Here is a 19,204-nt window from a genome sequence, read left to right on the forward strand (position 1 = left end):
AGGTTATATATATATATATATATATATATATATATATATATATATATATATATATATATATATATATATATATATATAGAGAGAGAGAGAGAGAGAGAGAGAGAGAGAGAGAGAGAGAGCAGGATCGAGGCACCGTTTAAAAGAAAGATACAAAGGAGAGAAAGAGAGGAAGTCAGGCCCTCACCGTGACTTTTATCTTTAAAATTCTCCCCAAAAAAGTAAGTAAAATGGAAAGAAAAGTCCCTGAAATAACTCATAATGGTAGATGATAACCAAACAGACTTGGTAATTGTAGAAAGTAAGTTAGACAATGCATTTTCTTCTATTAAACATCAAAGTTATGAATGTTTACCGGGCTCTCTTGCTCGAGGGTGTTGTCTCTTGCCGGGCGGCGCCTCTGGACCACCTGATAGGAGGAGAGTCTTTGTGTTGTATTGAAGTAACCTTTGTCTATTAATTTGCAGATTGATCCATGCTGATACTATTCATTTTCGTATTTCTATTTATTATTGTATATATATATTTTTTTTTTCTTTTGGCTAAAACACGAATCCTCACATTCTGTCCTTAACGGAATGTAGTCTTCTTACAGAATGGAGGCTTTGTTTATTAGCTTTAGGTTTTATTTCTTTTTTTTTTTTTTTTTGAGTTTTATATTGAGTTTTCGTAAAATTGTATTCATTACGGTTTATGATCTGATGTTTTGGAAAATGATTTATATTTTATGATCTTATTTATTTATTTATTTTATCTTGATTTATATTTTATGATCTGGTTTGTTTCCTGACATAGCGCAAAACTACATTACAAGTTGAGTTTTTGAAGGCATGTAAACTTATAGCTTAATGTAACTAACCTGACATGCTCCCTCAAAAACCCCACAATGTAAGTCTAAATTACCATTGCAAGTTAAGTAAAGTGAATTTTTTTTTATCATAACTCACTTAACTTAACATATTACCCCCCGCCTCCCCCCATTCGCCCAGAGTTAATGCAAGGTAAGATTTCATGTAATTTAGTGTCAGTTTTGCTCGCAGGTGTGGCTAGTCTGATGCTGCGTGAATGTTTCGATTAGTGTCCTCTCTTCTACCAGAACGGGCAGTGCAGAGCCTCTCAGCTGCCTACTTCAGAGGTGGGCGTGCTGCACTGTCATTGCCACCGCCATTGTTATCGTCATCTTCATCATTATCTTTGCTAGTGTCATTGTTATCATTGTTGTTGTCATTGTAATCACCATCTTCATCATTATTATTGCTGTTGTCATTGTCATTACCATCATCATCACCATCACCATCTTCATCATTATCATTGCTGTTGTCATTATCGTCATCATTATCACTGTTGTCATTACCATTATTATCACCATCATGTTCATTGTATTCACCATCATTATTATCACCACTCTTGTCACCACCATCACCATCCTCAGCAGCATGTCTCTTTAGTTATACAATTGACAGTACAATTTCTACCATTAATATCTTATCTTTTAATTTCAGTTATTTTTTCATATGTTCACTGGCAGATATATATTTTTGACAGGTTTAGTACATTATTTTCCAACTGGTGCCTTTTTCTCTAATTTTATTCATATATTCAGCATTTCATTAGATGCACAAATCAATATGCAATTCTTAACAACGTCATTTGGCTGTCTGCTTTGGGAACTGGCACCTCAGTGGGCCTTTTTTTTTATTATTATGATTTCCTTTTATGGCCAGAATCACTTTCACACTAAAAAATTCATGTATTCAGTGTTTTATCAGTTGCACAAGTCACTATATTCCCAGCACTATTGTACTTTCCCACTTCCCAAACTCTCGTGTGCGTGATGTGGCAGCCAACGCATGGTACAACGTGGGGTCTGACAAGTTTCACAGCACCCAGACTACTATCCAACACAGCACCATGAAGATACAGGTCCTGCCTGCACTCTCTGACAACTACATGTACTTGGTGAGTCCCTTCATTGTTCTGTTAAGTTGTGTTGTTGTTTTACCCGCTGGAATGAAGGTAATATAGTGCTTTGTTGTGTTACTAGTGTTGGCCTTTACTTTTTTGTTTTTGGTGAGTTCGTTCTTCTTTTTATTAGCTTGTGTTGTTTTGCGCATTAAAGTGAAGGGTATGGTGATGTGTTGTACTACTAGTGTTGCTCTGTTGTCTAAAATTTGTGATGTTATTGTTTTAGGGTTGATCGGTTCCTTCTCTCGTTCATCCCTCTCTCTGGTAAATTCTGCAGCTCTTTTGTATTGTTTTGTTCATCTTATTAATGCAAGAGGTAGCCAGTGTCTTCATTCTCTTACTAGTAAATGCTGTATAGTATTGTTCTCTTTACTTTACTTATACCACAGTTAGTATCTTCTCTCTCACTAGAAAGCTTTGTAACTCTCTTTCATATTCTTTTGTCCACCTTATCAGTGCAAGAGTTAACCAGTATCTTCACTCCTTCAGCCCTTTCACTGGTAAACTCTGGAACTCTTTACCTGTTTTTGTTTTCCACTGTGCAAAGAATTAAACTACTTCTAGAGAGAGAAATATGAAGACAACAGGAACTTGTAAGCATTATTGCATAAATTAACATTACTGTACTTGCAATGTGTTCTGCTTCCAGTTGATGGATGAGAAAAGCAAAGAGGCAGCAATAGTTGACCCAGTGGAGCCCAAGACTGTGCTGGAGGCTGTGAAGGCTGCAGGAGTGTCCCTCACCACAGTGCTTACTACACACCACCACTGGTATGTCCACAGTCCCCCACACTCCACCACAGCCTGTCGCAGTCCACCATAGTCCCTCACACTTCATCACAGCCTGCCACACACCACCACAGTCCGCACATTCCACCACAGCCTGCCATTTTCCACCACAGCCTGCCACACTCTACCACAGTCAGCCATGCTTCATCACGGCCTGCCACACTTCACCACAGTTTGCCACACTTCACCGCAATCTCCTCTTATATTTTAAAATGCTTTTCTTGCATCAGGACTGTTTTTCAAGGCCACAGAGATTATTTGTTAGCTTTTCATGAGTGCTTGTTCCTATCTGTGGTGCTGTATTCTTGCTAAACCATCACTGAAATCATGAAAACGCCCTTGAAAACTCCAATAACTTCCATTAGAACTGGTTAGAGATGCAGAATCCTTTTTAAACCATCACTAAAATCATGAAAACACTCTTGAAGACCCAGTAAAGATGTAGAATCTTATTTAGACCATTACTAGAATCACAAAAACCTATTACGTCTGTGTTATTACGAAGCCCCTCTCCTCACCTCTCTCAGGGACCATGCTGGCGGCAACAAGGAGCTGGTCAGCACATACGACAAGCCCCTGAAGGTGGTGGGAGGGGACGAACGTGTGGAAGGCTTGACTCAGTTAGTGGGTCACGGAGACACTCTGAACATTGGCTCTCTCAAAGTGGAGTGTCTCTTCACCCCATGCCACACCAAGGGTCACATCTGCTACAACGTGACCTCCGATGACCCAGAACACAACCCTGCGGTGTTTACTGGTACTGCACTTGTTGTTGTTGTTGTTGTTGTTGTTGTGTTAGTTTGAAGGCTCAGTGAGAATATATGAAACTAAGGGGAGGTACAAGAAGCCATCATACCTACACGTGGTAGTCCCTGTATAAAGCATGCCTGTCTGTTTCCACCTATCATCCTTATCCATGTATTTGTCTTATATTCTTTTAAAGATCCTTAATGACTTGGCACAAACAATCTTGATCTTAAGAGCATAAGAAAGTGAGGGAAGCTGCAAGAAGCCATCAGGCCTACAAGTGGCAGTCCCTGTATAAAAGCATGCCTGGTTATTTCTGCCTGTTGTTTAAAGGAAGACATTTAAATTTCATCTTAATTTCAGCCTACAAGTTAAATTTATATATATTTTCATCCAGATTTTATAAGAAAGTCATTTTGATTCTGCCTTTTTATCAGTTTATGTAAGATGTGTACATATGTATTTTTGAGTAAGTATTATAAGAAATGTTTTTGAGGTTTAGTTTCATGAGAAAGTCACTCAAATCTCCCTTTTTCATCAGTTCATACATTAGGATTATCAGTGCAGTGCTTCTGAACACCAACAATTTTCAGGTGACACTCTGTTCATCGGTGGCTGTGGCAAGTTTTTTGAGGGCGATGGGACGCAGATGTACCGAGCCCTCATTGAAGTGTTGGGAGCTTTGCCAGACCATACCGTGAGTGAATAGGCAGGCACCGGCAACACACACACTGCCTCTTGTCCAGGTTCCCTATGTAGCTGTAGGAATGGGTGCTGTTGTCTACTCAGCATCTTAGTGTGATTTTTAGTAGGTTTAAGTGGGAGTTGTTGAGGATTTCAAGTGTGTTTTCAGGGTTAACAGGCTGTATTGGGAGTTTTTAAGGTTTTCAAGGGTGTTTGCGTGGTTCTAATGAGAGTTAAGCAAGTTTGCTTATTGTTTTAAAAGGATTCTTCACTTTAACAGGCTCTGGTGGAAGTTATTAAGGTTTTTAGATGTGTTTTTATAAATTGAGTGATAGATTAACAAGAATTCTACCCTGTTATTAAGAAAGAAACACCTTGAAAACCCAATAATTTAATGTGAAACTAGCATTTCTGGTCATCTCACTTTCTGTAACTACACACATACCTATACCAAGGGTGTGCTTATCAAAAAGGTGGGTAGCCAAGACAAGACACACAACGTTCAGACTCACACTCATTTGCACCACTGTCTTAGCCCCTTGGCCCCTGATGGAGAAGAGAAACTACTTTGCCCTTACTTTCTCTAACTAATCTATTTTGTAAAGCGTCGGGTTGTAATGTTTTGTTCTAGTTTGTGTACTGTACTTACCCTTACTTTCTCTAACTAAACAGTCCTATTTTGTAAAGCACTGGGTTGTGATGTTTTGTTCCAGTTTGTGTACTGTGGGCATGAGTATGCCATCCAGAACCTCAAGTTTGGTCTGCACGTTGAGCCAAACAACACGGCCATTCAGGAGAAGATTGCCTGGGTGAAGAAAAGGCGTGAGGAAAACTTACCTTCTGTTCCCTCCAGCATTGGTGAGTGTATTGGCAGTGGTGGTGGTGGTGGTGAGAGGAAAACATTATATTATTATCAGTCTAAGGCAGGAGAGTAATATTTTTGCCCTAGTCACGTTTTTGATCAGCCTCTCAGTGCTTCCATGAACGTCCAAAGAGTGGCATAACAACGGCACACCTACCACAACAGGGAAGGAGAAACAGTCATCCCTTCACATACTCACCCCATAGAAAGTTCCATTTTTATCAATTTAAGACAGGAGAGTTATATTTTTTACTCCAGTCACTCCTCAGGTCAACATCCTGGTGCCTGGAGAGTTACGTTTTTCATGCCATTTACCACTTGCATCAACATACCAGTGCTTGAGCCTTGAGAGAGTAACATAACACAACTCCTTACCACCGCAGGGGAGGAGAAGCAGATCAACCCGTTCATGCGTGTGGGGGAGGCCAGTGTGCAGGAGCATGTCAAGACCTCAGACCCGGTGGAGACCATGACTGCTGTAAGGGCTGAGAAGGACAACTGGAGGCCTCCCAAATAGACGACCTTAGACCGAGACCTCTGCCAGCTGCCAGACCATTCTTCCTTGACCAGTGAATGATGGGTGTGTGTTATTAGTGGTTTGTTTTGTGCTTTTCGTGTATGTTTGTGATGTCCGTTTCGTTTTTTTAATGTTTTTTTTGTGTTTTCTTTTTTATTGGTGTTTTTTGTTAGCTCGTTTTCTTTGGTCTTTTTTGGGGTGTGTATGTGGTGTTTTTTTTATTTATTTGTTTATTTATTTTTGTGTGTGTTTTCTTAGTGTGTCTTTTTGTCACTAGTGAATGTTTTTGGTCTTTTCAGTGAGTGTGATTTTTTAATGCTTTTTCTTTGTGTGTGTGTGTGTGTGTGTGTGTGTTTTATTTTTGTTTTATTTTTTGTTTGTTTATTTGTGTGTTTTGTATTGCAAGTTTGTTGGACATTTTTCATTTTTTCAATTTTTTGCTTTCTTCTTCCTTGATTATTGTATATTTAATTTTACTTTTCATTTTATTAACTATGATGCATTCTTTTGTGCATTTTCAGTATAGTTTTAATTTAATTTTTTCATTGAAGGTTATTTTTAATTTTTAATTTAATTTTTATAATTTTTTATCGTATTTTCATTATCGTTTCTGTTTTGCTAACTATCATGCATTTCTGTTCATATTTTCCATTGTGTTCTTATTATAATTTTCATTGTACTAACTCATGCATTTTCTTGCCTCTGCAGCGCAGCCAAGGAGTGAATGAACAATAACACCTTTCATCAGAGGCAGAAGGTCTGGGTGCCACAAAGGTACACATTCTTCTCTAACTATATATATATATATATATATATATATATATATATATATATATATATATATATATATATATATATATATATATATATATATATATATATATATATATATATATATATGAAGGATGACTGTTAAAACCTTATATTTTTATCCTGTGTTCCTTTTAATTTCACTATAATATCTTTTCTGTATGTTTTTCACTCTTAACTTCAATCATAATGACTAGAACTGTTTTTAATTCTAGAATCTTATATTTTCCTCTTTTCTTCTTTTTAATTTCACTGGGATATCTTTTTCTGTAAATTTTCGCTTCAATAACAATGACAGAGACTTGTATTTTGTTAAACTCAAATAGCTTCTATATCTATATTAACTCCAAAACTTTATATTTTTATCCTGTGTTACTTATAATTTCACCGGGATATCTTTTTCTTTAAGTTTTCCCTTCACTGGTAATGACTTCTGCGTTTTTTTTTATTTTTTGACTCAAATAGCTTCAACATTTGTATTCTTTATAGCAACTCTACGTTGGCTACTGATGTTATGGCTTAAGAGAAAAATGGCTTATAGATAATCACTAAGGCTTTTTGATATCGTGTGTGAGTTTCGGCTTTCAGCATGCAACATGTGGAAGTGTTGAGTCAAGGAGGTGGGCTTTGTAATGTGCCTGTTCATTCCTACCTTGTGTTTTGAGAAATTGTCGGTACGTAAGTCGGTGCTACGTTTTCTGTCACAAGTTGTAAGTTTCCATGGTGCAGGTCGCTCAGTGCTGGCTGTTCATCGTGACAGTTGTAACCTTACAGTTGGTGTGGATGCTTAGTAGAGATGTGTTGTGCAGTGTTTGGTTGTATCCTTGTAGCGAACTTGGAGGCTGAGGTTGTAAGCTGCTGCAGTTTTATGTTTTCTTTACTTTTTTCAACTTTTTTTTATGGGGTTCTGGCCAAGGGCATTAACACTGGACAAAAAGAAACCCCACTGGAAATCTGGTCCTGTAGAGATACAAGTGTGAAATCAAGTCTGTAATTGCATTGTGAAGTGTCTTGGTCTCCCTCTTGAAGGAGGAAGTGCAGAAGCAGTGAGAGTTCCAGAGTTAATGGCAGAAAAAACCTCACTGAAAGTATAAGTTCCTGAGAAATGTAGTCTGAATCAATTCTAAATTTGCATTGTGAAGTGTCTTGAAGTCTCCCTCTCGAAGGAACCTTGAGTCATAGAAAGGAAGAAGTACAGAAGCAGGCAGAGAGCTCCATCATTTACTATTAGTTCACCATTGACTTGCAGCAGGTTGTAATATGGAGGCAGTAGTGCAGGTTAAGTTGCTCTAGAATCAGGTACTAGGCATAAATTGTAAGTTATGGTGCCAGGTTGTAAATTCTGAAGGTCATAAACTTGTAGTGGATTCAGGCTTAAGTTGCTGTCATCCCCTTAGAAACAAACATTTGATAGAGATAAGTAGATAGATAGGTACAAGGACATGAGGAAAGACTTGCAGTGTTGTTAGTTAGGATACAGTTAAAAAAGATAACTTGAGAAAGGAGGTATAGTGTTGTAGATCAAAATACAACTGGATGGACTCAGTGTTGTTGGTCAAGATAACCTTATAGATCACTGCAGGAAGGCATTACAGCAATATAGGGCAAGATGCAGCTGGATAGAGCACTGGAGGAAGGATATACACTGTCAGTTCAAGATACAAAATCTGCAGGGTATTAAAAAAATGTAAATATCTTGAAGTATCCAAGCATTTGTTCCCCTGTGTGGGACTTTGCTACGCTACCTAAGTGTGGAAGACTTCATTGTTACTCTTACCAGTTTGTAGAGGCAAAGGTACACAATCTTTTATCTGAAGCTGAGGGAACTTGAAAAACACCAGGGATCTAGTGTCTCACTCTGAAATGTGATTATAAGGTGTTGGAATATCATTGTCACTCTTTTTTGGAGTATAAAGTGTTTGAATATCTGTGTTGTTTAGGTGAAGGTACACAGTCTTTTATCTGAAGCTGAGAGAATGAGAAAACACTTGGAATCCATTATACCATCCTGGAATTATGAAGATACAGGGGCAATCTTTTATTTGAGACTCAGAAAACCGCAAAAATACCAAGAGTCCAGTATTCCTTTCTGAAATTCCCCCTAAAAAGATGTTCATATTGTTAGTCAGTTTTTGCTTAGAGGGGAAAGATACAAAACATTTTACCGGTAACTCTGGATACCCTTTTTAAAACACTGGTTATTATGTGTGCACTGTTCTGAAATATGAAAAAGTGCTGAATTGAAAAAAAAAAAATGGTTATCTCAAGAATTTCAGATAAGAGATTGTGTGAGGTTTTCTCTTTTTATATATATTTTATTTGTTTTTTTGGTTACAGAAAGTTGAAAATAGAAAAAAAGTGTTAGATCTTAAGATTTTCAGATAAAAGATTGTATTAGAACTTTATTTTTTATTCATTTATTTTTGTTTTGTTTTAGTTTTAGTTCTCTAGCCCTACCAAATGCAAACATGTACTCAAGATGGCAAACATTTTTTCTCTGTTGAAGCATTATATAAATGACATAAAAACTGTACTTATGGCCAATGTTTTATTCATATACCAGGTGTGTTTGTGTGTGTTGGGGTCCAAGTGGCATCTATTCGGACACACCATTAAGAAACATTACTAGCAGACAGGAGGGAAGAGTAACAGGTATGAAGTTTGCACAGGTGAAGAGTAAAGTAAAAAAAAAAAAAAAAGATTGGTGTGTGAGTGAAATAATTTGTAGGGAGTGAATGAAGTGTGTGTGTGAGTGTATTGTTGTGATGAATGCATTGTGTTTAGTGTGTATCTTATCTAGGAGCATACTGGAAGGGCGTAGCATTATCTTGGGTGTAGTAGGAGTGTAAGATCACAATATACTAACTTAAAAGTCATCTTTAGGTGTACAATTAACAAATACACTTGGTGATATAATCTTCTTGGGTATACTAGTAGGTGTAGAATCATATTACATTTCTTGGGTGTAGTAGAATCATAACAACATACTAACTTGGACATTGTCTCAGGGTGTAGAATGAACAAATACAGTTACTAGTACAACCTAATCTGGGTTGTACTAGGTGTAGAATCACATATTGGGTGTAGCAGAAAGGTGGTGGTGGTTCTGGGTGTAGAATGAAGATATACCTACTGATGTGACCTAAACTTCCTGGGTGCATCATGAGACACAGAACACTTGATCTCACAGTGTCAAGGATATTCAATGCCTTTTTCAACAGGTAAGACATTGCATCTGGTCTTGTTTGTTTTTATCAATATACCAAGCTGAATATTTCATCCAAAGACTTCCCATCATCCATGCATCAGTGTAGCCTTATCTTCAGCCTGTATATTTTTACAGACACATTTACTTGTTATTTTAAAGTTGGGGCAATTTGCTTAAAGATTTCCCAACATCCAAGCATCAATTTAGCTATCGTCACCCTTTATCAGTTTCACAAGATCCAGATAACAGGAGTATATCAGTGTATCCCCCTCCATAAAGGCACAGCTTTCTGCCTTCCTGATGAATGATAAGGTTCTCAGATCTCTCATAAATGGCTTTCACTGTGGATTCTGAACAGCTGGAACCGAGAGAATATTAAGTTTGGGACTTCAAGCAGCTGGTATGTGAGAAAATAAAGAGTGGGATTTCAAACAACTGGAATATGAGAGAATATGAAGTTCGGGATTTCAAACAACCAAAAATTATAGAGAATGAGGTGACTGGGATTTCAGATAGCTACAATTGGAGAGAATAAGATTGGATTTAAAATAGCTAATATGGAAAAATTAGATTAGGATTTCAAACTGGCTGAACTGGAGAAAATTAGACTGGGATTTCAAACACCTTGAATTGGAGAGAATGAGAACATTGGAATTTCAAACGTGAGGGAGTGAGAAGATTGTAATTTCAAACACCCTGAATCAGAATAAAATTGGGATTTCAAACATGAGAGAATGAGAAGATTGGAATTTCAAACACCCTGAGCTGGAGAGAATGAGACTGGAATTTCACACCCTGAATTGGAGAGAAGATTGGGATTTGAAATTGCCAGAAATGGAGATACTGGAATTACTGGAATTTCAAACACTGAATTGGAGAGATTGGGATTTCACTGGAATTTCAAACACTGAGTTGGAAAGATTGGGATTTCATTGGAATTTCAAACACTGAATTGGAAAGATTGGGATTTCAGACACCCTGAACTGAAGAGAAGATTGGGACTTGAAATAAGGCAGTGTATATGAAGTAGCTATTTGTATTTCTAAGGGTAGAAAAAGAGTATTAGACAATTCTACTCTTTATTATTCATTTCCGCGGAGATCATTCACTTAGTTAGCTGCACTCGGAAACACTTAAGGACATTGTTTCATTATAGCCTCATTTCATGGCTGCTCACTTTGTTCTCAGTAACCAGTGACTCCTAAGGCAAATAAACTAAAACATTTAATGCTACACAAGTTACTGACCTAAAATATCCTGCAGAAAACTACTGACCTTGTAATGAAAGGACAAAAGAATGAATAGATTTTTTTCAGTTTAAAAAAAAATTATTTCTTTGTTTTTAATATTTTGATAATGTAGTTCTAATATCAAAGTAAAAAGAGGGTCTAGATTTCAGAGACATTCATAATTTTTTGATGGCTTAGTTTTGGAATTAAAGCAAAACACTGAATTGGAATTAAGCAAAAAATAGAAAAGAACATTTAGTGCTATACATAAAAGTACTGACCGTGTGACAAGAACATGACAAAAAAATATATTAACATTCATAACTTTAATTGTATTTCAATTACTCAAACTACACAAAAAAGTATCAACCTGTAACACAAACTAAAAAAAAAAGCATCAATTTCATTCATTACACATTCACTATTCAGTACATTGCTATCATTAATCATTTCTGGAATCCCGAGAGTACATAGGTAGACAAACTACTGAACAGCTGCAGCTCAGTTCACAGCCTTGAAATATTCCTTGCTGCCGACAGGGTCTGCTTTCATCGACTTGCTGCCAGGCTTCCACCCAGCTGGGCACACTGGCAGACAGAATAGAGAATAGTGTTAATATGCTAAGATTGTATAAATATACATGGACACAAGATAGCAAAGGAAGCCTCAAGAAGCCATCAGGCCTACAAGTGGCAATCCCTTTATAAAAACATGCCTATTTCCACCTACACATACAAGAATTACACAAAAACACACCTTCTCCGTGCTTGTCAACAAACTGGAAGGCTTGGACAAGACGCAGAGTCTCATCAACATCGCGGCCAACTGGCAAATCATTGATGGTGATCTGAAAAGCAACATATGATGATCACAACCCAAGATAGGAGTTTTTATGATGTGAACTCTGGGAAACCACACACACTGATCACAATCTGCACCAGTTGGAATTGGTGTTATGCATGTCATTACCTTGACTGTTTCCAGAGTGTGATGTGGAGATTAGAGAGCTTGTTACCATTTGTTATATATATTTTCTATGCAAGAGGAGGTTCCAGCCTAGGGCAACAAAAAAAGTGAAAAAGGCCCACTGAGATGCCAGTCCCCAAAAAGAACAGCCAAATGAAATATCCAGATGGAGGAGAAGTGTCTTGAAATCTCCCTCCTGAAAGAGTTTGAGTTCAAGTTCACTACATCAAGAGATCCATCACAAGATTATTTACATACATGACTAATATTAGATGAATGAAAAAAAAAAACTCAAAGATCAACATACTATATAAAGAAAGCCTTGACAAAAACCAGTCATTACACAAGACCAAGCACTGTTGACCTAGCAAGGAGACCTGTCAGAATTCCAACTCTGCACTCCTATGTACACACCTGTCGTAGATTCTGTTTGTCGTCAATGATGAAGAGCCCTCGGAAGGACAAGCCAGCATCGTCCTTCAGCACACCATAGGCCTTAGAGATCTCCATGGACTTATCTGCCAGGAGAGGAATGTTCATTTGTCCCAAGCCACCTTCCTTGCGCGGTGTGTTTACCCTGGAATAGATGTGAAAGTTCCAGCATGAACATAACACAAGGGTTAGTGCAAGAACCTATCAAGCCTACACAAGACTGTCCCTGTGTAAAGCATGCCTGCCTATTTCTATCATCTTCATCCATAAATCTGCAACCTTCCTACTGAATCAGCACTAACAAACTATCACAAGAAGACAAGGGTTGGTGCAAGCTGCTGTTAAAGCCTACACATGGCAGTCCCTGTGTGAAACCTGCCTGCCTATTTCCACCTATCATCTCACCCATAAATCTGTCTAATCTTCCTTTAAAGCTCCTTAGTGACTCGGCACTAATATCCTCTACCGAGTGTGCTCCATCCATTCATCCACCATTTTCTCATTCTCTACTAATTCATTATTTCTTTCCCTTACTCAGTACAATGCATCAATCCTGTATCTTTCCCTGTGCCAGTACAATGCACCAGTCAACCCACCAGGCCAGATGAGAGAAGTGGGAGTCGGTGGAGCAGGCAACGACCTCACAGCCAATCTTATGGAACTCCTCAGCACGCTCAGAGAAGGCGATGATCTCGGTGGGGCAGACGAAGGTGAAGTCAAGAGGGTAGAAGAAGAGGACCAGGTACTTCCCCTTGTAGTCCTCAAGGGAGATGTCCTTGAACTGCCCGCCCACTACTGCCGTGCCACTGAAGGCTGGGGCAGGCTTGGTGAGGGCTGGCACCTGGTTGCTCATGCTGCTGATCACCTGCACAGGAACATAAGGCAAGTGATGCTTGTTATGGCCACTTGTAAGATGAAGGTACTGTTGCTTTATAACTACTGTGGGCATCTTTATTTTGTTTAAGAGGCTCCACTTATATTTGTTATGGTTACCTGCTGTTGTAAAGGGAAGACAGTTGCTTTCACCCTTTAACTTCTGTGAGGAGAACAGTTATAATATGGACAAATGTGTATTATTCCTAGTATTATTGCTATGGGGGCAAGGTACACATGCTGGCTGGTATATCACAGTGCGAGGTGGTATATACTAATAATGCTAGCTTGTATATCATAATGCTAGCTGATACACAATGCTAGCTGATTCATCATAATGGTAGCTGATATATCCTACTGTAATGGTAGCTGGTATGTAATAATGCTAGTATGTATATCATAATCAATGCTATTTGCTGTGTGTGTGTGTGTGTGTGTGTGTGTGTGTGCGTGTGCGTGTGTGTGTGTGTCTGTGTGTGTGTGTGCATTGTTTCAGTCTGTCGGGCAGCAGACAAGCAGGGTAGAATGCTTAGTCACCATCACAAGGCAAATACAATGGGACCATAGCTGCGCGGGGCATACAGTCTTCCCTGAATAGCGTATCTCACATCTGATCACCAATGCTTGTCAGGTGGAAAATACATTATATATAGCGAGTGTTCAGTCATACAAGGATCTTAAATCTCAAGGTCACTCCCGGGGAACTCATGCGGCGGGTTCTTTAGGTGCTTATCAGCGTGAGCACTGAGTAGCACTGAGTAGCGAGTGTAAGCTTCTCAAGGTAACGCCCGGGTGGAGCTATGACGCGCGTATCTGTCACCGACCGTACGCGGCCCTGCTTATTCGAAGTCACGCCCGGGGGAAAACATGCGCTGGATCCGTGAAACTCTCTCTCTCTCTCTCTCTCTCTCTCTCTCTCTCTCTCTCTCTCTCTCTGCAGTCGCCGGCCGTTACATAAGTGTTACCTCTTACCCTCCCAAATGTTCTAGAAGCTTTTTTTTTTTCTCCCGTTTCCCTCCGGAGAAAGTTACAGGCGGTTTTCTATGGTGTTTTACGGTAGTGATAGTTTAACACGCTTTTGTTATTTTATGGGCTTTGCATAGTGTTTTCATGATGCAAATGATCGTTTTACAAGCCACGTGATAGTCTGTCACGCTCTAGTGGAAGTCCTTGGTGTTTTTAAGGGTTTTAATGATGTTAATGATAGTTTAACAAGGATTCTGCTCCTTTAATAAACTCTAATGGGTTACGAGGGTTTCCAAGTGTGTTTTCATGATGCCAGTGGTAGTTTAACAAGAATCACGCATCAATATTAAGAGAAACACCCATTATAAACCTACAAATCGTATCTACATCCTCTGGAAGCAGTTAAAGCCAGAACAAAGCAGTGTATGAAACAAGCAATGCCTTAGTTTAGTTCCCCCGCCCACCAAGTGCCTTAAACAAGTCACAGGAGGGAGAGGAAATGCTGAGTGGCTATCCTGCTTGCTTGTGGCGCCTCATCTACACCCGCTGCACACCCCAACACTTGTGCTTCGTGTGTACAGATGTGAAGGGGAATATTCTAAGTGGTATTGATCTGCAGGGCGTGACGCGTTTGCTGATAGAGACTCGAAGGAAACTTGCATCTAATCTCGGTGTATTTGCTGGGAGTGCTTCGTTATACAGCTTCGTTCTGGCGCTGTTCTCTCATTGATTGCTTCCTGACGTCCTTCATGTGACTTGTGGGTTAATATTGGGTGTTGTTCTCGTTATTGATCTGTCATTCTTGCTAAACTATCGCTGTCATCGTAGAAACTCCCTTGACACCACCAGTAACATCCATTAGAGCGTGTTAAAGATGCAGGATTCCTGTTAAACTACCACTGGCATGAAAGCCTTTTTAAACACCAATGACTTCCACTAGAGCGTGTTAACTATCATTTGTCAAACTATCACTGGCATCATCACGACAACGCCCTTAAAAAACTCGTATCCCTTCCACTAGATATTTGAGGGCACGTGAAAACATCAAAACCACCTATTACCACCTGAACATCCAACACCAGCCTATGTAATTCATCTAGGCCTATCACAGTCGAAATTCAAGGTCATACAAGCCAAGCCTCAGTTACGGATTTAAGACTTGTTACTATTTCACTCCATAACAACCTGTATACATAATCTGATCCCATGAAAAAGAACCTATACATAGCTATACAAGTTTAAATTACGAGTATAGATAATTGCCTCTGAATTAATGCACATGGTCTCGTTATTAAATGCCCAGACATCTTTTAATCATTACATTTTTAGCACTGAACAGTCTGTGCGTCTATTTAAACACTTATAACGATCGTAATTCAGACATTCAGATGTTTAGATTGACTGAAAACAAGGGTATTACTGCCAATTATGACTCATTACCCCGTCTCGTTAGTAAATGCCCAGGAACCTTTAAATCATTATATATTGGCATTTAACAGTCATTGCGTCTCTATAAACCCTCATAATACTCCTAATTAAGCTGTACACCTTAGAGAAACACCTAAGCAGTCACATTCTTACATCACAAGCATGGTGCAAAAAAAGACCTCGAAAAAATCTTGATATCTCACCACATATCCAAACTAACAATTTCTTGCACTGTAAATCAATAAGGAGATATTTAAACAACAAGATCACCCTTATAGACAATGCTTTAAGGGTAATAATCGACTGAGCACTAACCTGAGAGTTCTGCGCTTGCTGCGAGGTGGCTGGGGAGGGACTGGGAACCGGTAACTGGTCTGGCGGGTAATGTCTGCTATGCCTTGAGTTGCCAATTCACGCTATGCTAGGTTTGCTATCCCCATTGTCTGCCCTTATCTAGCCCAGTACTCTGTCTCCCCAGCCTTAGAAACAGCCCAATGTATTAAGTTTTCTATATGTTGCTTGCTTGATTGATAATGATGTGGGTATTTCAATGTTGGCTGTGTTTTCCCCGTTGCTGTTTGTTCTTGTCTAGCCCAATACTCCTTCTTTTTCCTTTGCCGTAGAAACAGCTCAAAATATTCAGTTTTTGTATATGTTCCTTGATTTCTCTTCTGTAACTGGTTCTTTGGCTATATCGGTATTATTTCTGTGTTCTCTGTAGCTGTCTGTCCTTATCTAGCCCAATTCTCTATCTACCTTCCGTCTCCCCGCGTTAGAAATAGCCCAGTTTATTCTAATCCTTGTGTATACTTTGATTTCTTCGATCTACTTAAGAGATATTTGATTCGTCCAATATTTGTGTTTCTGTGCCTTCAGCTTACTGTCTGTCCTGATAAAGCTCAATTCTTTGCCTATCATTCTCTCCCCCTGCCTTAGAAACAGCTAAGAGTGTTCAAATGTATACATATCCCTTGATTTCTTTGGTCTAGTTATGTGATATTTGATATATTCAATATTTAAGTGTGGTTCCGTGCCCACAGTCTACCCGTGTTTACCCTAATCTAGCTCAGTACTGTCATGATACAAATGGCTTCTTACACCACCCATCTGTCCTTGTGCTCTTGTGTTCGCGCGTCGCTAGGAGAAAATATTGATGTGTTTTCATATCCTGGTGGTCAGTTCCTTGAAATTCAGCGCCATTTGGCAGGAAAAATCTTCTTGGCAACTCTGACAAGGCGGCCATAGCAGTTATGCCGTCTCCTCCTCCTCCCTCCCTCCTTTCCCTCCTCCACTGTACCTCTCACCACCATCCTACTGATTCCTCCCCCTCTTCCTTCCCTCTTCTTCCTTCTCCTCCCTGATTCTCTTTCCTCCGTACCTCTCACTACCGCCCTTCTGCTGATACCTCCTCCTTCCTGTTCGGGCCCACTTCCTCCTCCTCCTCTTTCCTCATGTCCAATACCTCCTCCTCCCCCTTCCTCCCACCTCTTCCTTCCTCTCCTCCTCCTCCTCCTCACTCGTATGTATCACTGCCTCCTCTCCTCCTCCTCTTCCTCATATTTCCCCACTCCTATCTCCTCCTCCTCCTCTTACCAGCTATTTCCAGCCTGCGCTAATGGACGCTAACCATCAATTACTGTTCCCACGCTAGTTAAGCATAGTATAGCAGTAGGAATTGAATAGGAGAGTGAATAATAGGAAATAGTGATAGTTTGATGGTAAGCGTTATAATACTTTTTTTTTTTTGTTTTTCGTTATAAATTACGGTCATACGGATTCTTCTTTGTGTATGTTTGGTGTATGGCATTGTTTTTTTTTTTAAGTAATACCGTATTTCTATTAATTGCGTAGTAAAGATACGTGGGTTTCTAGAATTCTCTCTCTCTCTCTCTCTCTCTCTCTCTCTCTCTCTCTCTCTCTCTCTCTCTCTCTCTCGCACACTTGTCATGTGAGAAAATTATAGTTAATACGGTCGTTAACCTTAGTTTTTTTTTGAGTAATTTACTCAGAGAGAGAGAGAGAGAGAGAGAGAGAGAGAGAGAGAGAGAGAGAGAGAGAGAGAGAGAGAGAGAGAGAGAGAGAGAGTCCTGTTTAATTATTATTTATTTTCTGTTAAAAGTGCTTGTTTTACTACTACTACTACTACTACTACTACTACTCGGATTTTCAAATATTTCCTTTTCTCTAGTTTGAAAAAGGTCGTACTGGAAGTTACTGGGGCTTTTAGGAGTGTTCACATGGTCTTAGGTGGAAGTTATTACGATTTTCTATCTATTATTGCAAATGGGTTGATTTTAATCGTCATGAAAAGTACTGCAGTGTTTTCTTGATTTCCAGAATTCTTCACTTTTTTTTTTTTTTGTCACCCCTCCATTACCCGCCAAACACTGTTATATTGCCGCTAGTTTGGGAACCACGTTTCTCATGCAAGAGTAAACCAGTATTCTCATTCATTCCTTTTTGTGGTAAACTCTGGAACTCCCTGCCTGCTTCTGTTTTTCCTTCCTCCTATGAATAGAACTTGAAGGGGGAGGTTTCAAGACACTTATTCTCCAACTTTGTATGATCCATTATGGGACTGGCGCCTCAGTTGCCTTTATTTCTTTCGTTACCCTTGGCCAGAGAGAGAGAGAGAGAGAGAGAGAGAGAGAGAGAGAGAGAGAGAGAGAGAGAGAGAGAGAGAGAGAGAGAGCACAAGGCAATACTCATGCATATCTGCTTACGCCTAGCTCGACTAATGCAGTGAGTGACTTTATAGCCCAGTGTGGTATAGCGATGTTCATTTTAGTTAGCCATTAAATTGTTAGAGGGGTTGCCATTCTCTCTCTCTCACAACGTTGAGGGGTTCCAATATTATTTCACTACATGCTTTCGTTTTTTGTTTTTGGTATAGTTAGCCATAAAAGTGTGCCAGCTGATGCCATTCTCTCTCATAGCTTCCCCACGCTCTACTATTTCTTCATTGCATTAACTTCTTTCTTAGATTATTTGTAGCTTCCAGTGTGTTAAGTTTTAAATAGGCTAGTAAGGCTTAGAAAAATCCACTGCTGTATGTTTGTATAATGTTGTTCTTTGAGAAATGAATATTGCGATTGGTTTAGAGGAGCATTTTTTACTGTTGCGTGATCTTTTCCCTTCGTTAACATCTATTTTTTCTTTTCTTTGTCATTTGGAAAGTTTTCTTCAAATTTGAATAATAGCTTGAGTCTTCATTTACCTATGCAAGTAAGGGTGAGGCTGAGTTAACTGTCTGTAGTGAACAATGAGTGGAAATGATAAGGTGATTTAGGACCATATTCTGAAACCTTTCAGCGCCGCACCTCCGTTACCTTCAAAAGGCTTGTTAAAGTGGCACGGGTTTCTAAGTTTTATTTATTCATTTTTGTTATCTAGTGACAGATTAACACTCTACATATGTAAAATATTCTTTCGAGTTTTCAGAAGCGCGGCAAAGATAATGACCATATTTCACTTAAAAGATAAAAAAAGGAGAGTTAAAACACCCTTTTTTTGGTTGATATATACTTGTTGTATTCATATTCTTCTCTTACTTTTCATGGTTTATGCTTTTCTGCTCTTACAGGAAGATATTGTATCGCAAAACATTTAATTAATTTTGTAGAGGTACGGACCTTCTTTTAAAAAGAGAGAGAGATAGATAGATAGATAGATAGATAGATAGATAGATAGATAGAGAGAGAGAGAGAGAGAGAGAGAGATAGATAGATAGA

The 19,204-nt window shown here is 39.0% G+C and overlaps 2 protein-coding genes across 4 annotated transcripts; one reads left to right on the forward strand and one right to left on the reverse strand.

Annotated features, from left to right (window-relative positions):
• Positions 1-86: 86 nt before the first annotated feature.
• LOC135092051 (hydroxyacylglutathione hydrolase, mitochondrial-like) lies at positions 87-8,904 on the forward strand. Of its 3 annotated transcripts, none has more exons than XM_063990220.1 (9): positions 87-218; positions 1,038-1,132; positions 1,841-1,956; positions 2,612-2,733; positions 3,279-3,508; positions 4,092-4,195; positions 4,896-5,040; positions 5,428-5,624; positions 6,270-8,904. In XM_063990220.1, exons 2-8 carry the CDS (start codon positions 1,063-1,065, stop codon positions 5,559-5,561), a joined length of 921 nt encoding a protein of 306 aa, XP_063846290.1. In that variant the 5' UTR covers positions 87-218; positions 1,038-1,062; the 3' UTR covers positions 5,562-5,624; positions 6,270-8,904. The 3 variants fall into 3 exon arrangements, with proteins under 3 accessions (XP_063846290.1, XP_063846289.1, XP_063846291.1); XM_063990219.1 differs by having other exon boundaries at positions 107-218; positions 1,026-1,132; XM_063990221.1 differs by lacking the exon at positions 1,038-1,132 and having other exon boundaries at positions 172-218.
• Positions 8,905-10,641: 1,737 nt separating this feature from the next.
• LOC135092052 (peroxiredoxin 2-like) lies at positions 10,642-15,946 on the reverse strand. The gene is made up of 5 exons (XM_063990223.1): positions 15,789-15,946; positions 12,803-13,071; positions 12,189-12,351; positions 11,565-11,655; positions 10,642-11,395 (listed from the first exon to the last, which is right to left on the reverse strand). The coding sequence occupies exons 2-5, from the start codon at positions 13,057-13,059 to the stop codon at positions 11,310-11,312; spliced, it is 597 nt and encodes a 198-aa protein (XP_063846293.1). The 5' UTR covers positions 13,060-13,071; positions 15,789-15,946; the 3' UTR covers positions 10,642-11,309.
• Between the last annotated feature and the right edge of the window lie 3,258 nt (positions 15,947-19,204).

The sequence above is a fragment of the Scylla paramamosain genome, chromosome 39 (assembly GCF_035594125.1).
Source record: "Scylla paramamosain isolate STU-SP2022 chromosome 39, ASM3559412v1, whole genome shotgun sequence".
NCBI lineage: Eukaryota > Metazoa > Arthropoda > Malacostraca > Decapoda > Portunidae > Scylla > Scylla paramamosain.

What these genes read in the sequence shown, in the direction of transcription:
- LOC135092052 (XM_063990223.1), bottom strand. Translation starts at nt 13,059, where the DNA reads ATGAGCAACCAGGTGCCAGCCCTCACCAAGCCTGCCCCAGCCTTCAGT. An exon ending in CACTTCTCTCATCTGGCCTG is followed by an intron (nt 12,352 to 12,802) that starts GTGGGTTGACTG and finishes CATCTATTCCAG; the next exon opens with GGTAAACACACCGCGCAAGG. An exon ending in ACAAACAGAATCTACGACAG is followed by an intron (nt 11,656 to 12,188) that starts GTGTGTACATAG and finishes GTTGCTTTTCAG; the next exon opens with ATCACCATCAATGATTTGCC.
- LOC135092051 (XM_063990220.1), top strand. Translation starts at nt 1,063, where the DNA reads ATGTTTCGATTAGTGTCCTCTCTTCTACCAGAACGGGCAGTGCAGAGC. An exon ending in CTCAGCTGCCTACTTCAGAG is followed by an intron (nt 1,133 to 1,840) that starts GTGGGCGTGCTG and finishes GTGATGTGGCAG; the next exon opens with CCAACGCATGGTACAACGTG. An exon ending in CAACCCTGCGGTGTTTACTG is followed by an intron (nt 3,509 to 4,091) that starts GTACTGCACTTG and finishes AACAATTTTCAG; the next exon opens with GTGACACTCTGTTCATCGGT.